Source organism: Salvelinus alpinus, chromosome 4 (assembly GCF_045679555.1).
Source record: "Salvelinus alpinus chromosome 4, SLU_Salpinus.1, whole genome shotgun sequence".
In the NCBI taxonomy this organism is placed as follows: domain Eukaryota; kingdom Metazoa; phylum Chordata; class Actinopteri; order Salmoniformes; family Salmonidae; genus Salvelinus; species Salvelinus alpinus.
In genome coordinates this window covers 44,675,340-44,698,034 of record NC_092089.1, presented here as the reverse complement: position 1 = coordinate 44,698,034, position 22,695 = coordinate 44,675,340, and the positions used below count along the sequence as shown (strand labels likewise).

Genomic DNA, 22,695 nt, shown 5'->3' with positions numbered 1-22,695 from the left:
AGTGCTCAGACTGTCTGCAATAGGCTGAGAGAGGCTGGACTGAGGGCTTGTAGGCCTGTTGTAAGGCAGGTTCTCACCAGACATCACCGGCAACAATGTCGCCTATGGGCACAAACCCACCGTCGCTGGACCAGACAGGACTGGCAAAAAGTGCTCTTCACCGACGAGTCGCGGTTTTGTCTCACCAGGGGTGATGGTCGGATTCTCATTTATCGTCGAAGGAATGAGCGTTACATCGAGGCCTGTCCTCTGGAGCGGGATCGATTTGGAGGTGGAGGGTCCGTCATGGTCTGGGTCAGTGTGTCACAGCATCATTGGACTGAGCTTGTTGTCATTGCAGGCAATCTCAACGCTGTGCGTTACAGGGAAGACATCCTCCTCCCTCATGTGGTACCCTTCCTGCAGACAGGAATGATTTCCTGCAAGACAGGAATGTCAGTATTCTGCCATGGCCAGCGAAGAGCCCGGATCTCAATCCCATTGAGCACGTCTGGGACCTGTTGGATCGGAGGGTGAGGGCTAGGGCCATTCCCCCCAGAAATGTCCGAGAACTTACAGGTGCCTTGTTGGAAGAGTGGGGTAACATCTCACAGCAAGAAGTGGCAAATCTGGTGCAGTCCATGAGGAGGAGATGCACTGCAGTACTTAATTCTTATGGCTGCAATCTCGTTTACGGGTTGATGTGACAACAGCCAGTGAAAGTGCAGGGTGCCAAATTCAAACAACAGAAATCTCATAATTCAAATTCCTCAAACATACATGTATCTTATACCATTTTAAAGGTAATCTTGTTGTTAATCCCACCAAAGTGTCCGATTTCAAATAGGCTTTACGGTGAAAGCACCACAAACTATTATGTTAGGTCACCGCAAAATCACAGAAAAACACAGTAATTTTTCCAGCCAAAGACAGGAATCACAAAAAGCAGAAATAGAGATGAAATTAATCACTAACCTTTGATGATCTTCATCAGATAACACTCATAGGACTTCATGTTACACAATACATATATGTTTTGTTCGATAAAGTTCATATTTATATCCAAAAACTTCAGTTTATATTGGCGCCATGTTCAGAAATGACTCCAAAATATCCGGAGAAATTGCAGAGAGCCACGTCAAATAACATAAATACTCATCATAAACTTTGATGAAAGATACATGTTTTACATAGAATTAAAGATACACTTGTTCTTAATGCGAACGCTGTGTCAGATTTCAAAAAGCTTTACGGCAAAAGCACAATATAAAATAATCTGAGAACAGCGTTCAGCCACAAAAGGAAGCCATACAGTTACCCGCCAAATTGTGCAGTCATCAAAACTCATAAAAAGCATTATAAATCTTCACTTACCTTTGCTGATTTTTGTCGGAATGCACTCCCAGGACTCCCACAAGAAATGTTCGTTTTGTTCGGTAATGTCCATTATTTATGTGCAAATAGCTATTTTTGTTAGCGTGTTTGGTAAACAAATCCAAAGTCTGGAAATGCGTTCACTAAAAGCAGACAAAATGTCAAAAAGTTCCGTAACAGTCAGTAGAATTGAATCAATCTTTAGAATGTTTTTAACATAAATCTTCAGTAACGTTCCAACTGGAGAATTACATTGACTTCAGATTTGTGATGGAACAGAGCTCCCTCTCATGTGAACGCGCATGGTCAGAGCATGGTCAGGTCATGATACACCTGACTAATTCCTGTCTCCTTCGGCCCCACTTCACAGTAGAGGCATCAGACAAGGTTCTACAGACTGTTGACATCTAGTGGAAGCCGTAGGAAGTGCAAACTTATCCATATCCCACTGTGTATTCAATAGGGGCTTGGTTGAAAATCGTCCAACCTCAGATTTCCCACTTCCTGTTTGGATTTTTTCTCAGGTTTTTGCCTGCCATATGAGTTATGTTATTTTCACAGACATCATTCAAACAGTTTTAGAAACTTCAGAGTGTTTTATATCCAATACTAATAATAATATGCATATATTAGCAACTGGGACTGAGGAGCAGGCAGTTTACTATGGGCACCTCTTGGCACCTTTCATCCAAGCTACTCAATACTGCCCCTGCAGCCATAAGAAGTTAATGCAGCTGGTGGCCACACCAGATACTGACTGTTACTTTTGATTTTGACCCCACATTTGTTCAGGGACACATTATTCCATTTCTGCTAGTCACATGTCTGTGGAACTTGTTCAGTTTATGTCTCAGTTGTTGAATCTTGTTATGTTCATACAAATATTTACACATGTTAAGTTTGCTGAAAATAAACGCAGTTAGTTGACAGTGAGAGGATGTTTCTTTTTTTGCTGAGTTTCTCTCTTTTCCATAAATTATATGTTTGAATTTTCAAACTAGATTTCATTGGGAAGGCAATTACTCCACATGCTTAATCTAGTCTTGGCTACGTCACTTTTGTTTTGAGCCTACTTCACCGTGGGCTTTGAACGGGAGCCAGCCCGGTACAAAATGAATGCTATTCACTTTTCACCTGGTGTAAACTCTTCCCATCCGGCCCAGATAATCAAATCCCCTCCACTGAGGGGGTCAGTTGGAGAGAAAGCTTGACCACTTTTCCCAATGAGCCCAAGACCTTCCACTGGTAAATAAAAATTCCAAGGGGATTTTTTTGGAGCTCTCATTTCCCTCAGCCACTGAGGCACCATGTAATGTACAGTATACATGTAGGCTACCTCATGTAATTGGATGTCTCCCTCTCCTCCATGGAGGAGCCAATCTGTTTAGCTTAAACATCATAATCATAACACCTAGGTCTATAGCTTAACACTATACTGTAGCCTACAATATGCCATGGGTTTGATTCCCTTTCCATTCATTCTATTCCAGCTTGTCCTAATTTCTCCCACAGTAGTCCACACACACACAACAGGGAAAAATAATATTGAAGAATATTTTGTAGGCCTGGGTATTCTGAGTGTTATGTAACATAATAAGTGAGCAAGAAATTCTTGCAACAGTATGCCCAGTGGCTTTCACATCTGTTGCCTTAACACCCACAAGCAGGGCTTGTAAACAGATGTGTCACTGTAAAATCATCCCCTAGAGACATTTAAGAAACTATCAACCTAGTTTCCTAGAAGGTGCCTCTCAAAACCAACATAAAAAAAGGTTAGTGGGGCTGCCATTCGATTGATGAGTAAACATTTAGTCACAGGAGAAAAAGGCATACCTGCCGAGAAACAATGTAACCGGTCTATAATACAAGCATCCCACTGGGCACAGACATCAGTTCAACGTCTAGTTTTGATTTACATTTGGTTGAGTTGTCAACTAACGTAAATTCAAAAAACAAATTCACCATGTCATTCGATTTAGGTTAAAAGTTGGGAAAGAAAAATACGAAATGCCCTTTACATTAATGACTTTTTGCAAATCCAATCAGTTTTCCACAATGATTCAACGTCATCACATTGATCTTTTGGGTTGAAATTACACGGAAACAACGTTGATTCAACCTGTTTTTGCCCAGAAGGATTATCATTTTCACTTTCCGCAAGATTGAGTGGCTCTGGCACTTTGTAACACAGTGGCGTCACTTTTAGAGCGGGAAACTGGCGGCCGATTAAGACTGGCGCGAAGACACGCACAGACACAGATAAATCCATCCCCTCGAAATCTCTTCCCTTTTCCATAAGGAACACAGTCTAGGGGAAGTGAGTGCTCTGTTATTTAGAGTCAATGTTGTCATTAATTCTGTCTGCATCAAAAGCAGCACGTTATTTACACTAAAGACCGCAATTTGCCATTAAGGGGGGCCTGCAGGTTGAAATATAGTCATCAATCGTGACTTCTGCATCCGGACCCGGATAGCTTTGTCCGCCGTTGGTTCAGTTAACTTTGGAGTACACAACTACATTTCTGTCTAGACCCAAGGAGTCCTGTTGCGCATGGTGCGTCTGTGGTTTTACAACCACTGTTTTATTATTGTGTTGAACCGTTTTATTATAGGCAAAATAAAAAACGATTTGTTGAAGTGTGAAATTAGTTACATATGTACCTAGTTTTGGGACACAACATTGGGAGTCTGTATTGGTTGTCCAACTAATACAGAGACTTCCAATGTTGTGTCCCAAAGCAAATTAGTACCAAGCTTCTGTTTAATTTTGCTTGTATTTTTTTTTTGAAAGCCATATAAGCACGTGACAGAATTGGCCACAATATTATAATTGAAGACTAGGCATTACATCGCATTTTCCTGGAAGTTGCAAAAAATATTCATCATCTCATTTTGTGGTAACATTTTGTTTCCTTTACCAACTAAGTCAATATAGGCCAAGACGTTTTTATAATGTTTTAGTCAACACTTGAATGATATGTTTTAGTCAACACTTAAATGATATATTTTATTGTTCTGTTTGGTCGTCTTTAATTTTGAATAGATTTATGATTGTAACATTCCAGTAAAAACATTGATGAGAGATTTCATGGGCATAAAGGCTGACATCTGTTATAACACAGCAGCAAAGCCCTGACAACCTACTCTGATTCCCCTGGAGAAATTTCCACATCAATCTATACTCATTTGTTTATTCTTGTTGAGAAGAGATGGCCTCAAATACTATGGAATAAGGTAGGCAAAGCTATATACCAGTCGAGCTGATCCGAGGGCTTATTGAATGCAGTCTTGGGTAAAATCATGCCCATTCCAGGCGCGCCGTTTCCCCACACAGTTTTCCTACACTATGGGATACACATGGCCTAATGTTTTCCAGACCTTCAGGGCGAGACACTGGTGCTTATTCATCATTTTGAGGGAATTTCATCTGAGTCATGGATGCGCGGGATCCCCCTTAGGAATTCACCTGTGCCCGCGTGCATCCCACGGTTTGGGAACGCTTCATTTGAGTTGCCCACATCCAACTATATACTAGTCAAACTAAACGATGGCCAAGCACACGCTCAGAACAAACATTAGGCTAACACATTTGTAGTTTAATGGGTGGGTGATATCTGGGAAAAGATGAGGATTGTTTGATTTATCTGCTGTTATCAAAGGAGTTTGACAAAATAATTTTTGGAGGGAAAAAGTTATTCACTCAACATCTCCAGGAAACATTTTTGCAACTGAGCACTTCTGTAGGGTTGTTTCTGTCACTGGATCACAATAAATTACAAGCTTACTAACAAATAAAAAGTTGCTCAACAGCAGCCCACTTTAATCATAACCGTAGGACTAGGCGGTATCCTATTCATGAAGCGCCTTACTAGTCAGTCATACAGCACCATCTACGGGACAGTTCAGGTACTAGACTGCATCGTCATAATACCAGGCAGTGGAGTGACAATTAATTCATGATTGTGTTGATAAGTGGTTTGTGCTGCACATTTCAGTTGTAACATTATATTTCTGTGTACTGCATATTTTGTTTCATTTTTACTCTGATTTTCATATTCACTTAATGCTTTCTCATATTCCTAAAAGCACTATCATGTTCTATCTGCTTATCAGATGATAAAAGAGTATTCTTTCATTACTATGCATTGCCGTATTTGCGATCTGCCGTATTCTTTTGATTGCATCGATGACATCATCTATTAACAGTACCAGTGATGCCGCACTGCAGGTCACACTGGCTGTGATGTCAAAAAGGTACGTATTAGCCCATTTACCAGGTATATCCTGAAGGGGATGTAGCGGAAGCCTCCCTCCTCTGTGGGGTATTCCATCAGCTTGCGGTTCATGGCCCAGAACTGGTCAAACTTATCTGAGGAACACAACACAACTACATTTACATACAAACTGTCCCCATCTCCTTTAATGTTTTTAAACCAGCTCTACGAGCCTTCTGAAACCCTGGTAACCTTTCCTGGTTTCTAACTCCCCTGCCCTGTATCTCACTTTCACACAATTTTAGCTTTTGAAATATTTCAGATCTGTTTTCTCTTCTGGGTGGAGTTGTAACTGTCTCTTTCTCTCTCTGTTTCTGGTCTGGTTTGGTTATGGAATCCTCCAAAAGAGTATATTTTGGTAAGTGAGAAGAGAAAAAAGCTTTGCAGCTGAGGCAAAGACACTGTTCAGAGAGCGTGGGTGGCATGGTTTTGACTAGTTGGCTTGGGGGTGTGTAAGTTGTTGAGGAGAGGGGAAAAACAAGGGTACAGAGTCTAAAAAGTCAATACTTACATACAGTGGGGAGAACAAGTATTTGATACACTGCCGATTTTGCAGGTTTTCCTACTTACAAAGCATGTAGAGGTCTGTAATTTTTATAATAGGTACACTTCAACTGTGAGAGACGGATTCTAAAACAAAAATCCAGAAAATCACATTGTATGATTTTTAAGTAATTAATTTGCATTTTATTGCATGACATAAGTATTTGATCACCTACCAACCAGTAAGAATTCCGGCTCTCACAGACCTGTTAGTTTTTCTTTAAGAAGCTCTCCTGTTCTCCACTCATTACCTGTATTAACTGCACCTGTTTGAACTCGTTACCTGTATAAAAGACACCTGTCAAAACACATTCAATCAAACAGACTCCAACCTCTCCACAATGGCCAAGACCAGAGAGCTGTGTAAGGACATCAGGGATAAAATTGTAGACCTGCACAAAGCTGGGATGGGCTACAGGACAATAGGCAAGCAGCTTGGTGAGAAGGCAACAACTGTTGGCGCAATTATTAGAAAATGGAAGAAGTTCAAGATGACGGTCAATCATCCTCGGTCTGGGGATCCATGCAAGATCTCACCTCATGGGGCATCAATGATCATGAGGAAGGTGAGGGATCAGCCCAGAACTACACGGCAGGACCTGGTCAATGACCTGAAGAGAGCTGGGACCACAGTCTCAAAGAAAACCATTAGTAACACACTACGCCGTCATGGATTAAAATCCTGCAGCGCACGCAAGTTCCTCCTGCTCAAGCCAGCGCATGTCCAGGCCCGTCTGAAGTTTGCCAATGACCATCTGGATGATCCAGAGGAGGAATGGGAGAAGGTCATGTGGTCTGATGAGACAAAAATAGAGCTTTTTGGTCTAAACTCCACTCGCCGTGTTTGGAGGAAGAAGAAGGATGAGTACGACCCCAAGAACACCATCCCAACCGTGATGCATGGAGGTGGAAACATCATTCTTTGGGGATGCTTTTCTGCAAAGGGGACAGGACGACTGCACCGTATTGAGGGGAGGATGGATGGGGCCATGTATCGCGAGATCTTGGCCAACAACCTCCTTCCCTCAGTAAGAGCATTGAAGATGGGTCGTGGCTGGGTCTTCCAGCATGACAACGACCCGAAACACACAGCCAGGGCAACTAAGGAGTGGCTCCGTAAGAAGCATCTCAAGGTCCTGGAGTGGCCTAGCCAGTCTCCAGACCTGAACCCAATAGAAAATCTTTGGAGGGAGCTGAAAGTCCGTATTGCCCAGCGACAGCCCCGAAACCTGAAGGATCTGGAGAAGGTCTGTATGGAGGAGTGGGCCAAAATCCCTGCTGCAGTGTGTGCAAACCTGGTCAAGAACTACAGGAAGCGTATGATCTCTGTAATTGCAAACAAAGGTTTCTGTACCAAATATTAAGTTCTGCTTTTCTGATGTATCAAATACTTATGTCATGCAATAAAATGCAAATTAATTACTTAAAAATCATACAATGTGATTTTCTGGATTTTTGTTTTAGATTCCGTCTCTCACAGTTGAAGTGTACCTATGATAAAAATTACAGACCTCTACATGCTTTGTAAGTAGGAAAACCTGCAAAATCGGCAGTGTATCAAATACTTGTTCTCCCCACTGTATGTGTGTGTGTATGTGTGTGGGGCCCTCACCGTTCTGCAGACCCATCCACAGCTGCTTGTGGTCTTTCTTCTGCATGTCGTTGATGACCTGGCTCTTGTGTTTGAGGGCATCCGCCTCCTTGATGCTGGACATGAAGTGGGCCTCGATCACAGAGTTAGAGGGGCAGTGGAGCAGGTCACGCTCTGGGAAATTCTACCTCAGAGAAACCACACAGGCAGGACTGCTTTTTAGCACTGTATACCAAGGGTTGGAACCGGTTCAGGGAACAGAACCGAAAACTGGAAAATAACATTTTTCAAGGAACAAAAGTGATCCATACTGTTTCAGGAATAGAACCGTAATTTTAAAATCATGGGAACCGGTTAATAGCGTACTTTTACGTTCCAGGCATTTTTTTCTAGTCCCACAACAAAACACAATAAAGTCCTCACGCTGTCACTCAGGAAAGTTACATAACTAGTGCCTCCAGAGATGCAACCTCTCTTATCGTCACTCAATGCCTAGGTTTAGCTCCACTGTACCCACACTCTACCATACCCGTCTGTACATTATGCCCTGAATCTATTCTACCACGCCCAGAAATCTGCTCCTTTTACTCTCTGTTCCCAACGCACTAGACGACCAGTTTTGATAGCCTTTAGCCATACCCTCATCCTACTCCTCCTCTGTTCCTCGGGTGATGTAGAGGTTAACACAGGCCCTGTGTGTCCCCAGGCGCTCTCATTTTTTGACTTCTGTAACTGTAAAAGCCTTGGTTTCATGCATGTTAACATCAGAAGCCTCCCCCCTAAGTTTGTTTTACTCACTGCTTTAGCACACTCGCCCAAATCAAATGTATTTATAAAGCCCTTCTTACATCAGCTGATATCTCAAAGTGCTGTACAGAAACTAGAGGTCGACCGGAATGGCCGATTAATTAGTGCCGATTTCAAGTTTTCATAACAATCGGAAATCGGTATTTTTGGACACCGATTTGGCCGAATTATGTATATTTTTACACCTTTATTTAACTAGGCAAGTCAGTTAAGAACACATTCTTATTTTCAATGATGGCCAAGGAACGGTGGGTTAACTGCCTTGTTCAGGGGCAGAACGACAGATTTTTACCTTGTCAGCTCGGGGATTCAATCTTGCAACCTTACGGTTAACTAGTCCAACGCTCTAACCACCTGCCTCTCATTGGACTCCACGAGGAACCTGCCTGTTACGCGAATGCAGTAAGAAGCCAAGGTAAGTTGCTAGCTAGCATTACACTTTTCTTATAAAAAACAATCAATCAATCATAATCACTAGTTAACTACACATGGTTGATGATATTACTAGTTTATCTAGCGTGTCCTGCGATGCATATAATCGATGCGGTGCGCATTCGCGATAAAGGTACCTAACCATTTACATCAATGCCTTTCTTAAAATAAATACACAGAAGTATATATTTTTAAACCTGCATATTTAGCTAAAAGAAATCCAGGGTAGCAGGCAATATTAACCAGGTGAAATTGTGTCACTTCTCTTGCGTTCATTGCACGCAGAGTCAGGGTATATGCAACAGTTTGGGCCACCTGGCTTGTTGCGAACTAATTTGCCAGAATTTTACGTAATTATGACATAACATTGAAGGTTGTGCAATGTAACAGGAATATTTAGACTTATGGATGCCACCCGTTAGATAAAATACGGACCGGTTCCGTATTTCAATGACAGAATAAACGTTTTGTTTTCGAGATGATAGTTTCCGAATTCGACCATATTAATGACCTAAGGCTCGTATTTCTGTGTGTTATTATGTTAAAATTAAGTCTATGATTTGATAGAGCAGTCTGACTGAGCGATGATAGGCACCAGCAGGCTCGTAAGCATTCATTCAAACAGCACTTTCGTGCGTTTTGCCAGCAGCTCTGCTGTTTATGACTTCAAGCCTGTCAACTCCCGAGATTAGGCTGGTGTAACCGATGTGAAATGGCTAGCTAGTTAGCGGGGTGCGCGCTAATAGTGTTTCAAACGTCACTCGCTCTGAGACTTGGCGTAGTTGTTCCCCTTGCTCTGCATGGGGTAACGCTGCTTCGAGGGTGGCTGTTGTCGATGTGTTCCTCATTCCTCGAGGGACGGAAGCTATACTGTTACACTGACAATACTAAAGTGCCTATAAGAACATCCAATAGTCAAAGGTATATGAAATACAAATGGTATAGAGAGAAATAGTCCTATAATTCCTATAATAACTACAACCTAAAACTTCTTACCTGGGAATATTGAAGACTCATGTTAAAAGGAACCATGTTCTCATGTTCTGAGCAAGGAACTTAAACGTTAGCTTTCTTACATGGCACATATTGCACTTTTACTTTCTTCTCCAACACTTTGTTTTTGCATTATTTAAACCAAATTGAACATGTTTAATTATTTGAGGCTAAATTGATTTGATTGATGTATTATATTAAGTTAAAATAAATGTTAATTCAGTATTGTTGTAATTGTCATTATTACAAATACATTTTAAAAAATATATTTTTTTATTAATCGATCGATTAATCGGTATCAGCTTTTTTTGGTCCTCCAATAATCAGTATCGGCGTTGAAAAATCATAATCGGTCGACCTCTAACAGAAACCCAGCCTAAAACCCCAAACAGTAAGCAATGCAGGTGTAGAAGCATAGTGGCTAGGAAAAACTCCCTAGAAAGGCCAAAACCTAGGAATAAACCTAGAGAGGAACCAGGCTATGAGGAGTGGCCAGTCCTCTTCTGGTTGTGCCGGGTGGAGATTATAACAGAACATGGCCAAGATGTTCAAATGTTCATAGATGACCAGCAGGGTCAAATAATAATAATCACAGTGGTTGTCGAGGGTGCAACAGGTCAGCACCTCAGGAGTAAATGTCAGTTGGCTTTTCATAGCCGCTCACCCTGATGTCCTTGCCGTGTCTGAATCCTTGCTTAGGAAGGCCACCAAAAATTCTGAGATTTCCATCCCCAACTACAACATTTTCCGTCAAGATAGAACTGCCAAAGGGGGAGGAGTTGTAATCTACTGCAGAGAGTTCTATCATACTTTCCAGGTCTACGTCCAAACAGTTCGAGCTTCTAATTTTAAAAATGAATCTCTCCAGAAATAAGTCTCTCTCTGTTGCTGCCTGTTATAGATCACCCTCAGCTCCCAGCTGTGCCCTGGACACCATATGTGAATTGATTGCCCCCCATCGATCTTCAGACCTAAACTGGGATATGCTTAACACACCGGCCATCCTACAATCTAAGCTAGATGCCCTCAATCTCACACAAATTATCAAGGAACCCACCAGGTACAACCCTAAATCCGTAAACATGGGCACCCTCATAGATATTATCTTGACCAACTTGCCATCCAAATACACCTCTGCTGTTTTCAATCAGGATCTCAGCGATCACTGCCTCATTGCCTGCATCCGTTATGGGTCCGTGGTCAAACGACCACCCCTCATCACTGTCAAACGCTCCATAAAACACTTCTGCGAGCAGGCCTTTCTAATCGACCTGGCCCGGGTATCCTGGAAGGATATTGACCTCATCCCGTCAGTAGAGGAAGCATGGTTGTTCTTTAAAAGTAATTTCCTCACCATCTTAAATAAGCATGCCCCATTCAAACAATGTAGAACTATGAACAGATATAGCCCTGTGTTCACTCCAGACCTGACTGTCCTCGACCAGCACAAAAACATCCTGTGGCTAACTGCACTAGCATCGAATAGACCCCGCGATATGCAACTTTTCAGGGAAGTCAAGAACCATTACACACAGTCAGTTAGGAAAGCAAAGGCTATCTTTTTCAAACAGAAATTTGCATCCTGTAGCTCTAACTCCAAAAAGTTCTGTGACACTGTAAAGTCCATGGAGAATAAGAGCACCTCCTCCCAGCTGCCCACTGCACTGAGGCTGGGAAACACTGTCACCACCGATAAATCCACGATAATCGAGAATTTCAATAAGCATTTCTCTACGGTTGGCCATGCTTTCCTCCTGGCTACCCCAACCCCAGCCAACAGCTCCGTACCCCCCGCAGCTACTTGCCCAAGCCTCCCCAGCTTCCCCTTCACCCAAATCCAGACAGCAGATGTTCTGAAAGAGCTGCAAAACCTGGACCCGTACAAATCAGCTGGGCTAGACAATCTGGACCCTCTCTAAAATTACCTGCCGCCATTGTTGCAACTCCTATTACCAGTCTGTTCAACCTCTCCTTCGTATCGTCCGAGATTCCTAAAGATTGGAAAGCTGCCTCTTCAAAGGGGGTGACACTCTAGACCCAAACTGTTACAGACCTATATACATCCTGCCCTGCCTTTCTAAAGTCTTCAAAAGCCAAGTTCAAAAGCCATACCTTCTCCGCTGTGCAATCCGGCTTCCGAGCTGGTCATGGGTGCACCTCAGCCAGGCTCAAGGTACTAAACGATATCATTACCGGCATTGATAAAAGCCAGTACTGTGCAGCCGTCTTCATCGACCTGGCCAAGGCTTAAGACTCTGTCAATCACCATATTCTTATCGGCAGACTAAACAGCCTTGGTTTCTCAAATGACTGCCTCGCCTGGTTCACCAGCTACTTCTCAGATAGAGTTCAGTGTGTCAAATCAGAGGGGCTGTTGTCCAGACCTCTGGCAGTCTCTATGGGGGTACCACAGGGTTCAATTCTCAGGCTGACTCTTTTCTCTGTATATACCAATGATGTCGCTCCTGCTGCGGGTGATTCCTTGTTCCACCTCTACGCAGACGACACCATACTGTATACATCTGGCCCTTCTTTGGACACTGTGTTAACAAACCTCCAAACAAGCTTCAAAGCCATACAACACTCCTTCCGTGGCCTCCAACTGCTCTTAAACGCTAGTAAAACTAAATGCATGCTCTTCAACCGATCGCAGCCCGCACCCGCCTGCCCGACTAGAATCACTACTCTGGACGGTTCTGACTTAGAATATGTGCACAACTACAAATACCTAGGTGTCTGGCTAGACTGTAAATGCTCCTTCCAGACTCATATTAAGCATCTCCAATCCAAAATTAAATCTAGAATCGGCTTCCTATTTTGCAACAAAGCATCCTTCACTCACGCTGCCCTCGTAAAACTGACTATCCTACCGATCCTCGACTTCGACAATGTCATTTACAAAATAGCCTCCAACACTCTACTCAGCAAACTGGATGCAGTCCATCACAGTGCCATCTGTTTTGTCACCAAAGCCCCATATACCGCCCACCACTGCGACCTGTATGCTCTCGTCGGCTGGCCCTTGCTACATATTCGTCGCCAGACCCACTGGCTCCAGGTCGTCTATAAGTCTTTGCTAGGTAAAGCTCCGCCTTATCTCAGCTCACTGGTCACCATAACAACACCCACAACGTAGCACGCGCTCCAGCAGGTATATCTCACTGGTCATCCCCAAAGCCAACACCTCCTTTGGCCGCCTTTCCTTCCAGTTCTCTGCTGCCAATGACTGGAACGAATTTCAAAAATCACTGAAGCTGGAGACTCATATCTCCCTCACTAACTTTAAGCATCAGCTATTTGAGCAGCTTTCTGATCGCTGCAGCTGTACATAGCCCATCTGTAAATAGCCCATCCAACTACCTACCTCATCCCCATATTGTTTTAATTGACTTTTTTGCACACCAGTATTTCTATTTGCACATCATCATCTGCACATCTATCACTTCAGTGTTAATTTGCTAAATTGTAATTACTTCGCTACTATGGACTATTTATTGCCTTACCTCCTTACTCCATTTGCACACACTGTATGTAGATTTTTCTATAGTGTTATTGACTGTACTTTTGTTTATCCCATGTGTAACTCTGTGTTGTTGTTTTTTGTAGCACTGCTTTGCTTTATCTTGGCCAGGTCGCAGTTGTAAATGAGAACTTGTTCTCAACTGGCCTACCTGGTTAAATAAAATAATAAAAACCTATTCCAGTGTTGACCTGCGAGCTGAAAATCTTTGCCTGTGCGTGTTTAGGCTACCTGCCCTTCCCCCTGCGAAGCATAGGCTACTGACGTTACAAGCTTGATTCAGAAGATAGGGAGAGATTTTTAATTAGCAAGAGAAAAATGTGTAAACTTTTTCAAAGCTAGTTAAGGATACTATAGGCCTAGTTATCATGTTTCACGTTGGATGTATTAACGACAAAAAGGTAAGACGTGTTTTAAATTCCGGTGCCGCTCTGCACACACAAGCTTGTTAGCTAGCTAGCTCAAAAGACATTAAAAAGTTCCTCCATAGAAGCCGTCCTTCTAGGTATAACTCTGTGTACCTAATTCATATAATGCATGTCATAACAAGATGCCCAGTGCTTCAAGCCTCCTCCTCAACCGTCTCTTGCTCTCTCCACACCCTCAAAATTTGTCACGTCTTGCGCCATAGGCTACACTTGTCTGTCCATCATGCATGTACACAAGCTTGCCGCACTGATTGGTGATGTAATTTAATGAGCTAAATGTTTTTTAAAAACTTTTGATTTCACAGGATAAAAAAGGAACGATATAAACCGGTACTTTTTTTTGGTTCAAATCGGTTAAGAATTGTATTTTTATGGTCGGAACAGTGGAATGAAACGGGGGAAAAAAAGTGGTTCTGTTCAGAACGAAACGATAGGAAAATAATTTCACTTCCAACCCCTGCTGTATATACAGGCCAGCATTTGGAGGATTCTACATTTGGAACAGCAAATATACTTGCTGCTCCATATGTACTGTGTTAACTTGCTGAAAAACTAATTCTGTGTTGTACCTTAAAGTGCACAGTGATGCTCCACGGCAGGGCAGTGTTGGAGGCATGCAGGTCAAACAGCAATCCGATTGGATAGTGCCTGCAATGAATAAAGCCACACCACATCAGTTGAGGAAACATGTCACCAGGGCTTCATTCTGTTCCAATTCTGAATCATAATGAGTTATCCTCTCCTTCACCTTGGGCTGGATCCTAAGTAACCTTTTAATACGTTTTAGAGAAAATACACCTTATTTACCCAAAGGTCTGAGTTATGTGTGTATGTCAATTTAAGATTAGGACTCATGTCCAACCAAATGTCAAAAGCTTGTGTTGGGCTGCCACCTGGTGCCTGAAATGTAAGACTGCAGACAATTGGTATGTAGTCTACTCATTGATGATGACGATGATAGGAGGTGAGTTGATCTGCTCAAATCTGATCTGTAAAAGATGTACTCTACTGCTGTGCTAGGACACTTGTTTCTATGGAGGGGCACAGGGAATTCTAACCATTATATTCACTAGCAGTTGTTAAAAGAAGTCAATAATTTACAACACACATAGACCTCACAGTCCTAATTTAAAGCTCACCCACCATTTGAGTGGCGTTCCTTCGAAATCAAACCACATCTCCTCTACGTCTTCGGCCTTCATGACCTTCAGGAAGTGCTTTTTCACCTTGTCTGTGACCAGAGTCAGGTAGCTCACCCTTGGCAGGAGGAGCTGAGGAGAGAACAGCAGAGGGGGAGAAGAGAGTGGCTCAATCTAGATCCCCGCAATAGTCCATGGCTCAAGCCAGCTCAGTAGTCATCATGTGTGACCTGAATTAGCTAGACCTATGTCACAAATGCTATGTCCATTGCACATGAGGTTGGTTGCACCTTAATTGGCGTGGAATGGTATCAAATACATGGTTTCCATGTGTTTGATGCCATTCTATTTGCTCCGTTCCAGGCATTATTATGAGCTGTCCTCCCCTCAGCAGCCTCCACTGGCATTGTCCAGCAAAGAGACATTTTTTTATTTATTTTTTATTTATTTTTTTTACTTAGTACTAGTCTGCATGATGTCACACTTACATAGAAGGGTTCGGCCTCTCTCTCGGTGATCTCATCCTGGTAAAGTGTGAAGCAGGTCGGAATCCGACCAAACCAAACATCTCGCAGCACGTCCTTGTCATCTGCCATCCTCCTGTCGCTCCCAGTGGCACATAAAGGAAGTATTCTCTAGCTATAAACCACCTGTCATCAACAGATTAAAGGGTCAATCCGAGATTGGTACATTCATTTTGGGAATTTTAAATGAATGTTATATACCCATTGATATTTTAAGAGTTGAATTGATAAATTCCTCATGAGTTTAGTTCAACTGTCGTACCCCATCCAAACCCAAAATATGAGCTTGTTTTACTTGGTTGTTTGTAAACAATGTCATTGTAAACAAACCCTGCATAACCTCAAAACACGGCTAAAACTAGAATTATCGGTCTATGAGTGGCCCGTTGTTGTTTGAACTCCAGATTTTGCACCAATGACAGTCAGTCTCATATTAAAGAGAGTACACCAGGATGGTAACATTCGAAAGCTCTCTACAGAACGTGTCAATGAAGTTCTCTTTGGAACCAGTCAATCACAGCTCTGCAAAGAGTTCTAATCTTACCACAGTTTGTGAACACACAACTTCAACTAGCCAGCGTTAGGCTAGTGGAGAAATACAAAGTGCTAGTTAGCTAACGTGTTAGCTACATTACATTACATTTAAGTCATTTAGCAGACGCTCTTATCCAGAGCGACTTACAGCTAGATACTGTAACTAACTAGCCACGACTTCACTTGTGGTGAGGAATAAGATTACATTTAACATAGTTAACTAAGCAACGGTGTATTGGTTACTTTGCAACGATTTACATGTACATTATTATGTATTGACTTGCTAGCTAGCCAACTAGCTAGATAGCTGCGTACGCTACCTAGCCTCACTGACACTGGCAGAAATAGTAGCGAGGCTGTGGGCACATTTGAAAGTTTGCCCTAAACAAGTGGTAGGACTAGGAGCATATCATTTCTAAAAGTTTTGAGACAAATGATAAACAACATCTTACTTTTCTAGAGCGTTTGTAACCAGCTGCGATGAAGGAAGAGGGCCGTAGTGGTGTTGTCATTCGCCTGTCAAGGAAAAAAAGCAAGAAAATCCCCCTTTTCGCTGACGAGGTGTAACCTGCAGTATAGAGTGACATCCAGTGTTCATTGTAGTGTATTGCAATAATCATGTTGAGATGGTTGTATTCAGTGCAAAGAGGACCTATAAAGTTGTTGGTTAGTGACGATAATTTTGATTCGCCTAGTAATCGATAAGTCATTTTGATGTTATTTGTAGTTTCATTTACAGCTTGGAAACCGCAGAAGTTTTCTTTAGGGACAACAAATATGGCCCCTTTCACGGTCCGTAGATGTTTTGCAATTATGCAATAATTGTGCGCCGTCGCCTGGTCTACGTCGTTACAAGGATCCAAATCCATTTGTTGTGCTCTCTGAATCAAGAATGGATAGGAAAGTTGAAGTGGATAACCTCGAAACGCGTCTTGAGATGCTGGAAAGTCGTATATACGGTGAAAGAAGTAACAAGGGAGGGAAACCCGTGAAGGTTTGACAATAATATTCTATTTTAGAAATGCAGAATAGCGATTTAACTGGCTGCTTTGGCTAGCTAGCGAACGCCCTTTTTGCACACTGATGTAATACAATCAATGCTAAGACGTCAATGCCAGGGCATATGCCAGGGCATTCCAACTAAGTTAGCTACAATCCAACATTTTAATGTCGAACGGCTACTTAGATAGCTAAGTAACTCAATGCCAGTACAGCTATAAACACGGTTTATTTTTAAGTTTAGCTGTTTAGTTTATCATATAATGCACCCTGTTCCCTAGTGCGCGGATTCCCTCTCCAGAGTTCAGGCCGCCCTTGCAAACACTGCAAATAAGAGGGAACGAGTGAAGATTCTACACAAAAAGAGTGAGTGACATCTTAGACGACACAACTGTGTGACTTGGATGGGACACATTATTACCAGGACAATCACAAAGCAGGGTCAATTGTGATTATATTTCCCACATAGTAACTAGTATATATTCTACAACCTTTTGTTCTCTGTACAGTTGAGGACCTGCTGAAGTATCTGGACCCTCAGTTCACTGACCACATCACTGTTCCTGATGCCATGAAGCTGGAATTCATCCTTGCTGGTAAGAGTTTTTCATTTAAATATGTGAGTAAATGTTGGCGAATTTGGTCCTGCGTCAAGGTGATTGAGTAGGCCTCTGGCGTATGGGTATGTCACCTTTCGGCTAAATTCTCCGTTTCGAATCCAAAATAGGTGACCAACGTGATTCGTATAGATCAGATGAGAAAAGTTTGGGAGAGGGGGGGGGTTGTATCACTACTGGCTGTAAGCGATCGAAGTGATGCGTGTTTGGAGCAATACTTTCTGTTTACATAACAGAATGCAGTGCAGCACGCGAATGAAGAGACAACCAATTTACTAGTTACAGCATCAGTACACGCTCTGGAAAGCCAGCTTGTCAGTTACAGCAGTGCGTCCCCTGAACGATAACGAAGAGGTAGGCGAGAAGGTGATGAAGCGTACTTCATGATCTGTAACTGAAAAACAACTGGCATTTGGAAAGTTTGAGATGAGGGAGAAAGTGTGGTGGAAAAAGTATTAGCATTGTTAACTTCTTATGGCTGGGGGCAGTATTGAGTAGCTTGGATGAATAAGGTGCCCAGAGTAAACTGCCTGCTACTCAGTCCCAGAAGCTAAGATATGCATATTATTAGTATATTTGGATAGAAAATACTCTGAAGTTTCTAAAACTGTTTGAATGATGTCTGAGTATAACATAACTCATATGGCAGGCAAAAACCTGAGAAAAAATCCAACCAGGAAGTGGGAAATCTGAGGTTTGTCATTTTTCAACTCATTCCCTATTGAAGATAGTGGGATATTGGTCATATTGAACTTCCTAAGGTTAGGAAGATGTCAACAGTCTTTAGAACCTTGTTTGAAGTGGGGGCGAATGAGAGGGGAATGAGTCAGGTCTGGCAGAGAGCCATGAGCTGACCACGCTCGTTCACGTGAAAGTGCAGGGCGCCAAATTCAAACAACAGAAATCTCATAATTAAGATTCCTCAAACATACAAGTATTTTACACCATTTTAAAGATACACTTCTTGTTAATCCCACCACAGTGTCCGATTTCAAATAGGCTTTATGGCGAAAGCACCACAAACGATTATGTTAGGTGAGTGCCTATTCACAGAAAAACACAGCCATTTTTCCAGCCAAAGAGAGGAGTCACAAAAAGCAGAAATAAAGATAAGATGTATCACTAACCTTTGATGATCTTCATCAGATGACACTCATAGGACTTCATGTTACACAATACATGTATGTTTTGTTCAATAGAGTTCATATTTATATAAAAACATCTCAGTATACATTGGCGCGTTATGTTCAGTGATTTTGCAGAGAGCCACATCAATTTACAGAAATACTCATCATAAATGTTGATGAAAATGCAAGTGTTGGAACTTTAGATAAACTTCTCCTTAATGCAACCGCTGTGTCAGATTTCAAAAAAGCTTTACCGAAAAAGCAAACCATGCTATAATCTGAGTACAGCGCTCAGAGCCCAAACAAGCCATACAGATATCCGCCATGTTGTGTAGTCAACAGAAGTCAGAAATAGCATTAGAAATATTCACTTACCTTTGATGATATTCATCAGAATGCACTCCCAGGAATCCCAGTTCCACAATAAATGTTTGATTTGTTCGATAAAGTTCATAATTTATGTCCAAATACCTCCTTTTGGTAGCGCGTTTGGTAAACAAATCCAAGTCCAGCGGAAAGTACGGACGAAAAGTCCAAAAAGTTATATTACAGGTCGTAGAAACATGTCAAACGATGTATTGAATCAATCTTTAGGATGTTTTTAACAAATCTTCAATAAAGTTCCAACCGGAGAATTCCATTGTCTTCAGAAATGCGATGGAACAGAGCTCCCTCTCATGTGAGCGTGCATGGTCAGCTCATGATAGACCTTACTCATTCCCGTCTCCTTCGGCCCCACTTCACAGTAGAAGTATCAGACAAGGTTCTACAGACTGTTGACATCTAGTGGAAGCCGTAGGAAGTGCAAACTGACCCATATCCCACTGTGTATTCGACAGGTGATGAGTTAAACCTACAAACCTCAGATTTCCCACTTCCTGGTTGGATTTTTTTCTCATGTTTTTGCCTGCCATATGAGTTCTGTTATACTCAGACATCATTCAAATAGTTTTATTAACTTCAGAGTGTTTTCTATCCAATACTAATAATACTATGCATATATTAGCAACTGGGACTGAGGAGCAGGCAGTTTACTCTGGGCACCTTTTCATCCAAGCTACTCAATACTGCCCCTGCAGCCATAAGAAGTTAAACAAGTGGATTCAGAGATCAAGTGTAGCTGGGCCTGGCTTAAGCTGAATGCCACTATAGAGGTGAAAGGAACACCACACACCCAGGCCCCTCTTTCTCACTTTTGCTGGCACATTGTATTGTAGAACAGATGTCCACAGGCAGAATGTGTATAATGTGCAGTGTAGCCCAAATATAGTTTTTGTTGTGTTGAACTTGACAGTAACGTGTGTGAATTATTTAAAAAAAAATGTACTTGGAATGTTATTTTTGCATACAGTCTTGTGCACTTGTTCTATAATGGCCACTATATTAGAGCAAAACTAAAATGCCTGTTTGTTTCATTCTATTTCTGCTTTAAGATGTTTTTTTCCCCCCAAGTGCAATATTTAGATGTGTGTGTGGTCACAAGCATTCTATTATAAAGGCTGTCATGGCTAACTGCAATATTAGAGTATTGTTTCTTTTCTTCTCAAGGCTTGTCATTTGCAGTGAAGTCTAGGCAACAAATAACATTGGATTAGGTTTACATTAACCACTTTTTTAAATTTTACACACAGAGACTGATCATGTAGATCATATTCTTAGATTTTTTAGTTAGTTACAAACCTGCATTTTCCCCCTAGCAGGGATTTTTTTTTTTTTGCATGTTTCAGTGAAATAAATAAATATAAATAAAGTCACCTTTTTGGGCCTTCTAGTTTCCATCCCTGGTATGTGCCTCCAGTCTCAAACTCATGCACTTGTTTCTCCCCACAGAGGAGGACTTCCTGCTTTCCCAGGCCACCCTTTTGGAGCAGGTCAGCAACCTCCAGCCACTATTGGACAGCAACTACATCAGAGGTCAGTGAGAGGGAATTTAAGTACCATTACAATGTGGTCTGTGTGAAGTGATGATGGGTTAAATAGTGTTTTTTATGTTGAACGCAACTTATTGTAAAATTCTTATTCACAGATGTGCCAGAGCATGCCACCAAGCTACAGCGTTTGTCTCAGATTCACATCAAAGAGCAGGTATGAACCCTCCCCCTCTCTCTTTTACTTATTCACACCCCTCTTTTCTTGATTTTTGTCTTTCCTCACAAGACACGCTAGATTGACTTTTGTGAATTACAGTAGTGACACTGTTCTTGTCATTTTCCCAAAGGACCAAACTGAAGCTCAGTCCCTAGAGGTGAAGAAACTGTTTGAGGAGTACAACAAAATGGTACCTTTCCTTCATTATAATGGAATTATTGAAGTGAATAAATAACACTGATCAAGACAGAGGAAAATGTATCTGAGGTTAGCTAGTGAAACTGTGTTGAGTACATTGGCTGTCATGTCTCCCGACCTCCTCGGTCAGATGAATGAACGTGAGTGGTTGTAGATTGTTTTCTGTTATGTTGAACTCTGAGAAATGTCTAGTCTGTGCTAATGGAATGAACTGCCTGGCCCACCAAATTATCTTTGAACCTTGACCTCTTTGGCAGATGTTCCTGCTATCCAAGCAGTTCACCCAGTGGGATGAGAGCCTGCGGAAAGTGGAGGAGGCAAAAGGCATCCGTCAAGTGGAGTAGCGACCATGTCCAGTAATGACCGTTATGACAGTGTCACGGCATGATGTCGTCCGTGTTTCAAGGGTCCTATATGCAGCTTAATGTAACTTGCTGGATATTATTGTTATTTATTTACAGCTACATCAAGAGACCTTTGCATAGCTTTGTTTTTTTATTTTCTATCCTTGTTCATTTATTCAACATACAATGTACCCATGCATTCCAACTCTGCAACACTGCTCCAGGCAGTCACAAGACACTGCTTTTTTTCTGGGTCGGTTGACAGTAGAGTGTAGAGAAGAATTTGCACTAACTTTCTTCTTCCACAAAGGTCTGGTTTTAAATAGTTTTATCAGACAGCATGACTGCAAATGTAAAGTAATTGTAATAAAATCCATACTATTCAAACTGAACTGTTTGGTTACTTCTGTTTCCAAAACAACTAAAGTCGAAACAGAAAAACAATCTCCTGCACAGGTGAATTCAAGCACAATTGTGTAATGTTCGCATTTAATTACAGCTATTTCAATAGCCATATCTATGACTAATAAGAGAAGACGTTTTACAATCGGAGAGCTACAATTGATCGGTTGTAAAACGTCTTTAGTCACAAGGTAGGTTTCCATCCAAATTGTGACAGGCAGCCACATCGATCATTATGTCACCAGAATAAGACCCTCAATATGTATTGGAAAGGAGCATCAAGCTCATCACGTGCACTTTCACCACTCTGAAATTAATCATTTATTTCATCTGTAGCCTTAGAAACTGCACGGTTTCCCGAGTCGTAGTGGGACCACACAACATATCATCGCGTGACTCCCAAGTTTACTTCGATGTGATCATTACGTTAGTATATCAATATTTGAGCATAAAGAGATTTCCACCCCAATTTCTCACATAATTAATTTTTGAACACAAAAAGTACCACGAATTCGAACGAACAATTTGTGGGCATTTATTCAATTGTACCGGCATATCCTATTTCCATCAGCCCGGTCGTGACTTTTTTCATGAGGCAGTTAATTCATCCACATACAATGGTTGGATTGAAACCTGGTTATAGATATGGCTAGTATTTAAACAGTTTCCAAATTATGGTAACGTATCAAACATTTTGACACCCCTTGCCTCTTTTCAAGTCAAGAGCTTGCTATCGTTACAAGAAGAATATCTATTACATAATCAACTCGTCCTCTTTCATC

The 22,695-nt window shown here is 41.8% G+C and overlaps 2 protein-coding genes across 2 annotated transcripts in view; one reads left to right on the top strand and one right to left on the bottom strand.

Moving 5' to 3' along the window:
- LOC139573675 (autophagy protein 5-like) overlaps positions 1-16,699 on the bottom strand; it is a 32,091-nt gene extending 15,392 nt beyond the window's left edge. The window contains exons 1-6 of the mRNA XM_071397409.1: positions 16,591-16,699; positions 15,569-15,730; positions 15,085-15,212; positions 14,511-14,589; positions 7,783-7,945; positions 5,628-5,722 (exon numbers count right to left, since the gene is read on the bottom strand). Of these exons, the coding sequence (XP_071253510.1) occupies positions 5,628-5,722; positions 7,783-7,945; positions 14,511-14,589; positions 15,085-15,212; positions 15,569-15,676 (573 nt within the window). The 5' untranslated portion in view covers positions 15,677-15,730; positions 16,591-16,699. The remainder of the gene's footprint in view (positions 1-5,627; positions 5,723-7,782; positions 7,946-14,510; positions 14,590-15,084; positions 15,213-15,568; positions 15,731-16,590) is intronic.
- Positions 16,700-16,843: 144 nt separating this feature from the next.
- Positions 16,844-21,898, top strand: LOC139573676 (dynactin subunit 3-like). The gene is made up of 7 exons (XM_071397410.1): positions 16,844-17,132; positions 17,419-17,503; positions 17,647-17,733; positions 20,712-20,795; positions 20,908-20,966; positions 21,100-21,159; positions 21,425-21,898. The coding sequence occupies exons 1-7, from the start codon at positions 17,031-17,033 to the stop codon at positions 21,509-21,511; spliced, it is 564 nt and encodes a 187-aa protein (XP_071253511.1). The 5' UTR covers positions 16,844-17,030; the 3' UTR covers positions 21,512-21,898.
- Positions 21,899-22,695: the final 797 nt, after the last annotated feature.

Bases quoted from the DNA above. Each gene is read 5' to 3' on its own strand.
- LOC139573676 (XM_071397410.1), top strand. From the start codon at position 17,031: ATGGATAGGAAAGTTGAAGTGGATAACCTCGAAACGCGTCTTGAGATG. The intron at 17,133-17,418 runs GTTTGACAATAA...CCTGTTCCCTAG, and splicing joins AGGGAGGGAAACCCGTGAAG to TGCGCGGATTCCCTCTCCAG. The intron at 21,160-21,424 runs GTACCTTTCCTT...CCTCTTTGGCAG, and splicing joins TTGAGGAGTACAACAAAATG to ATGTTCCTGCTATCCAAGCA.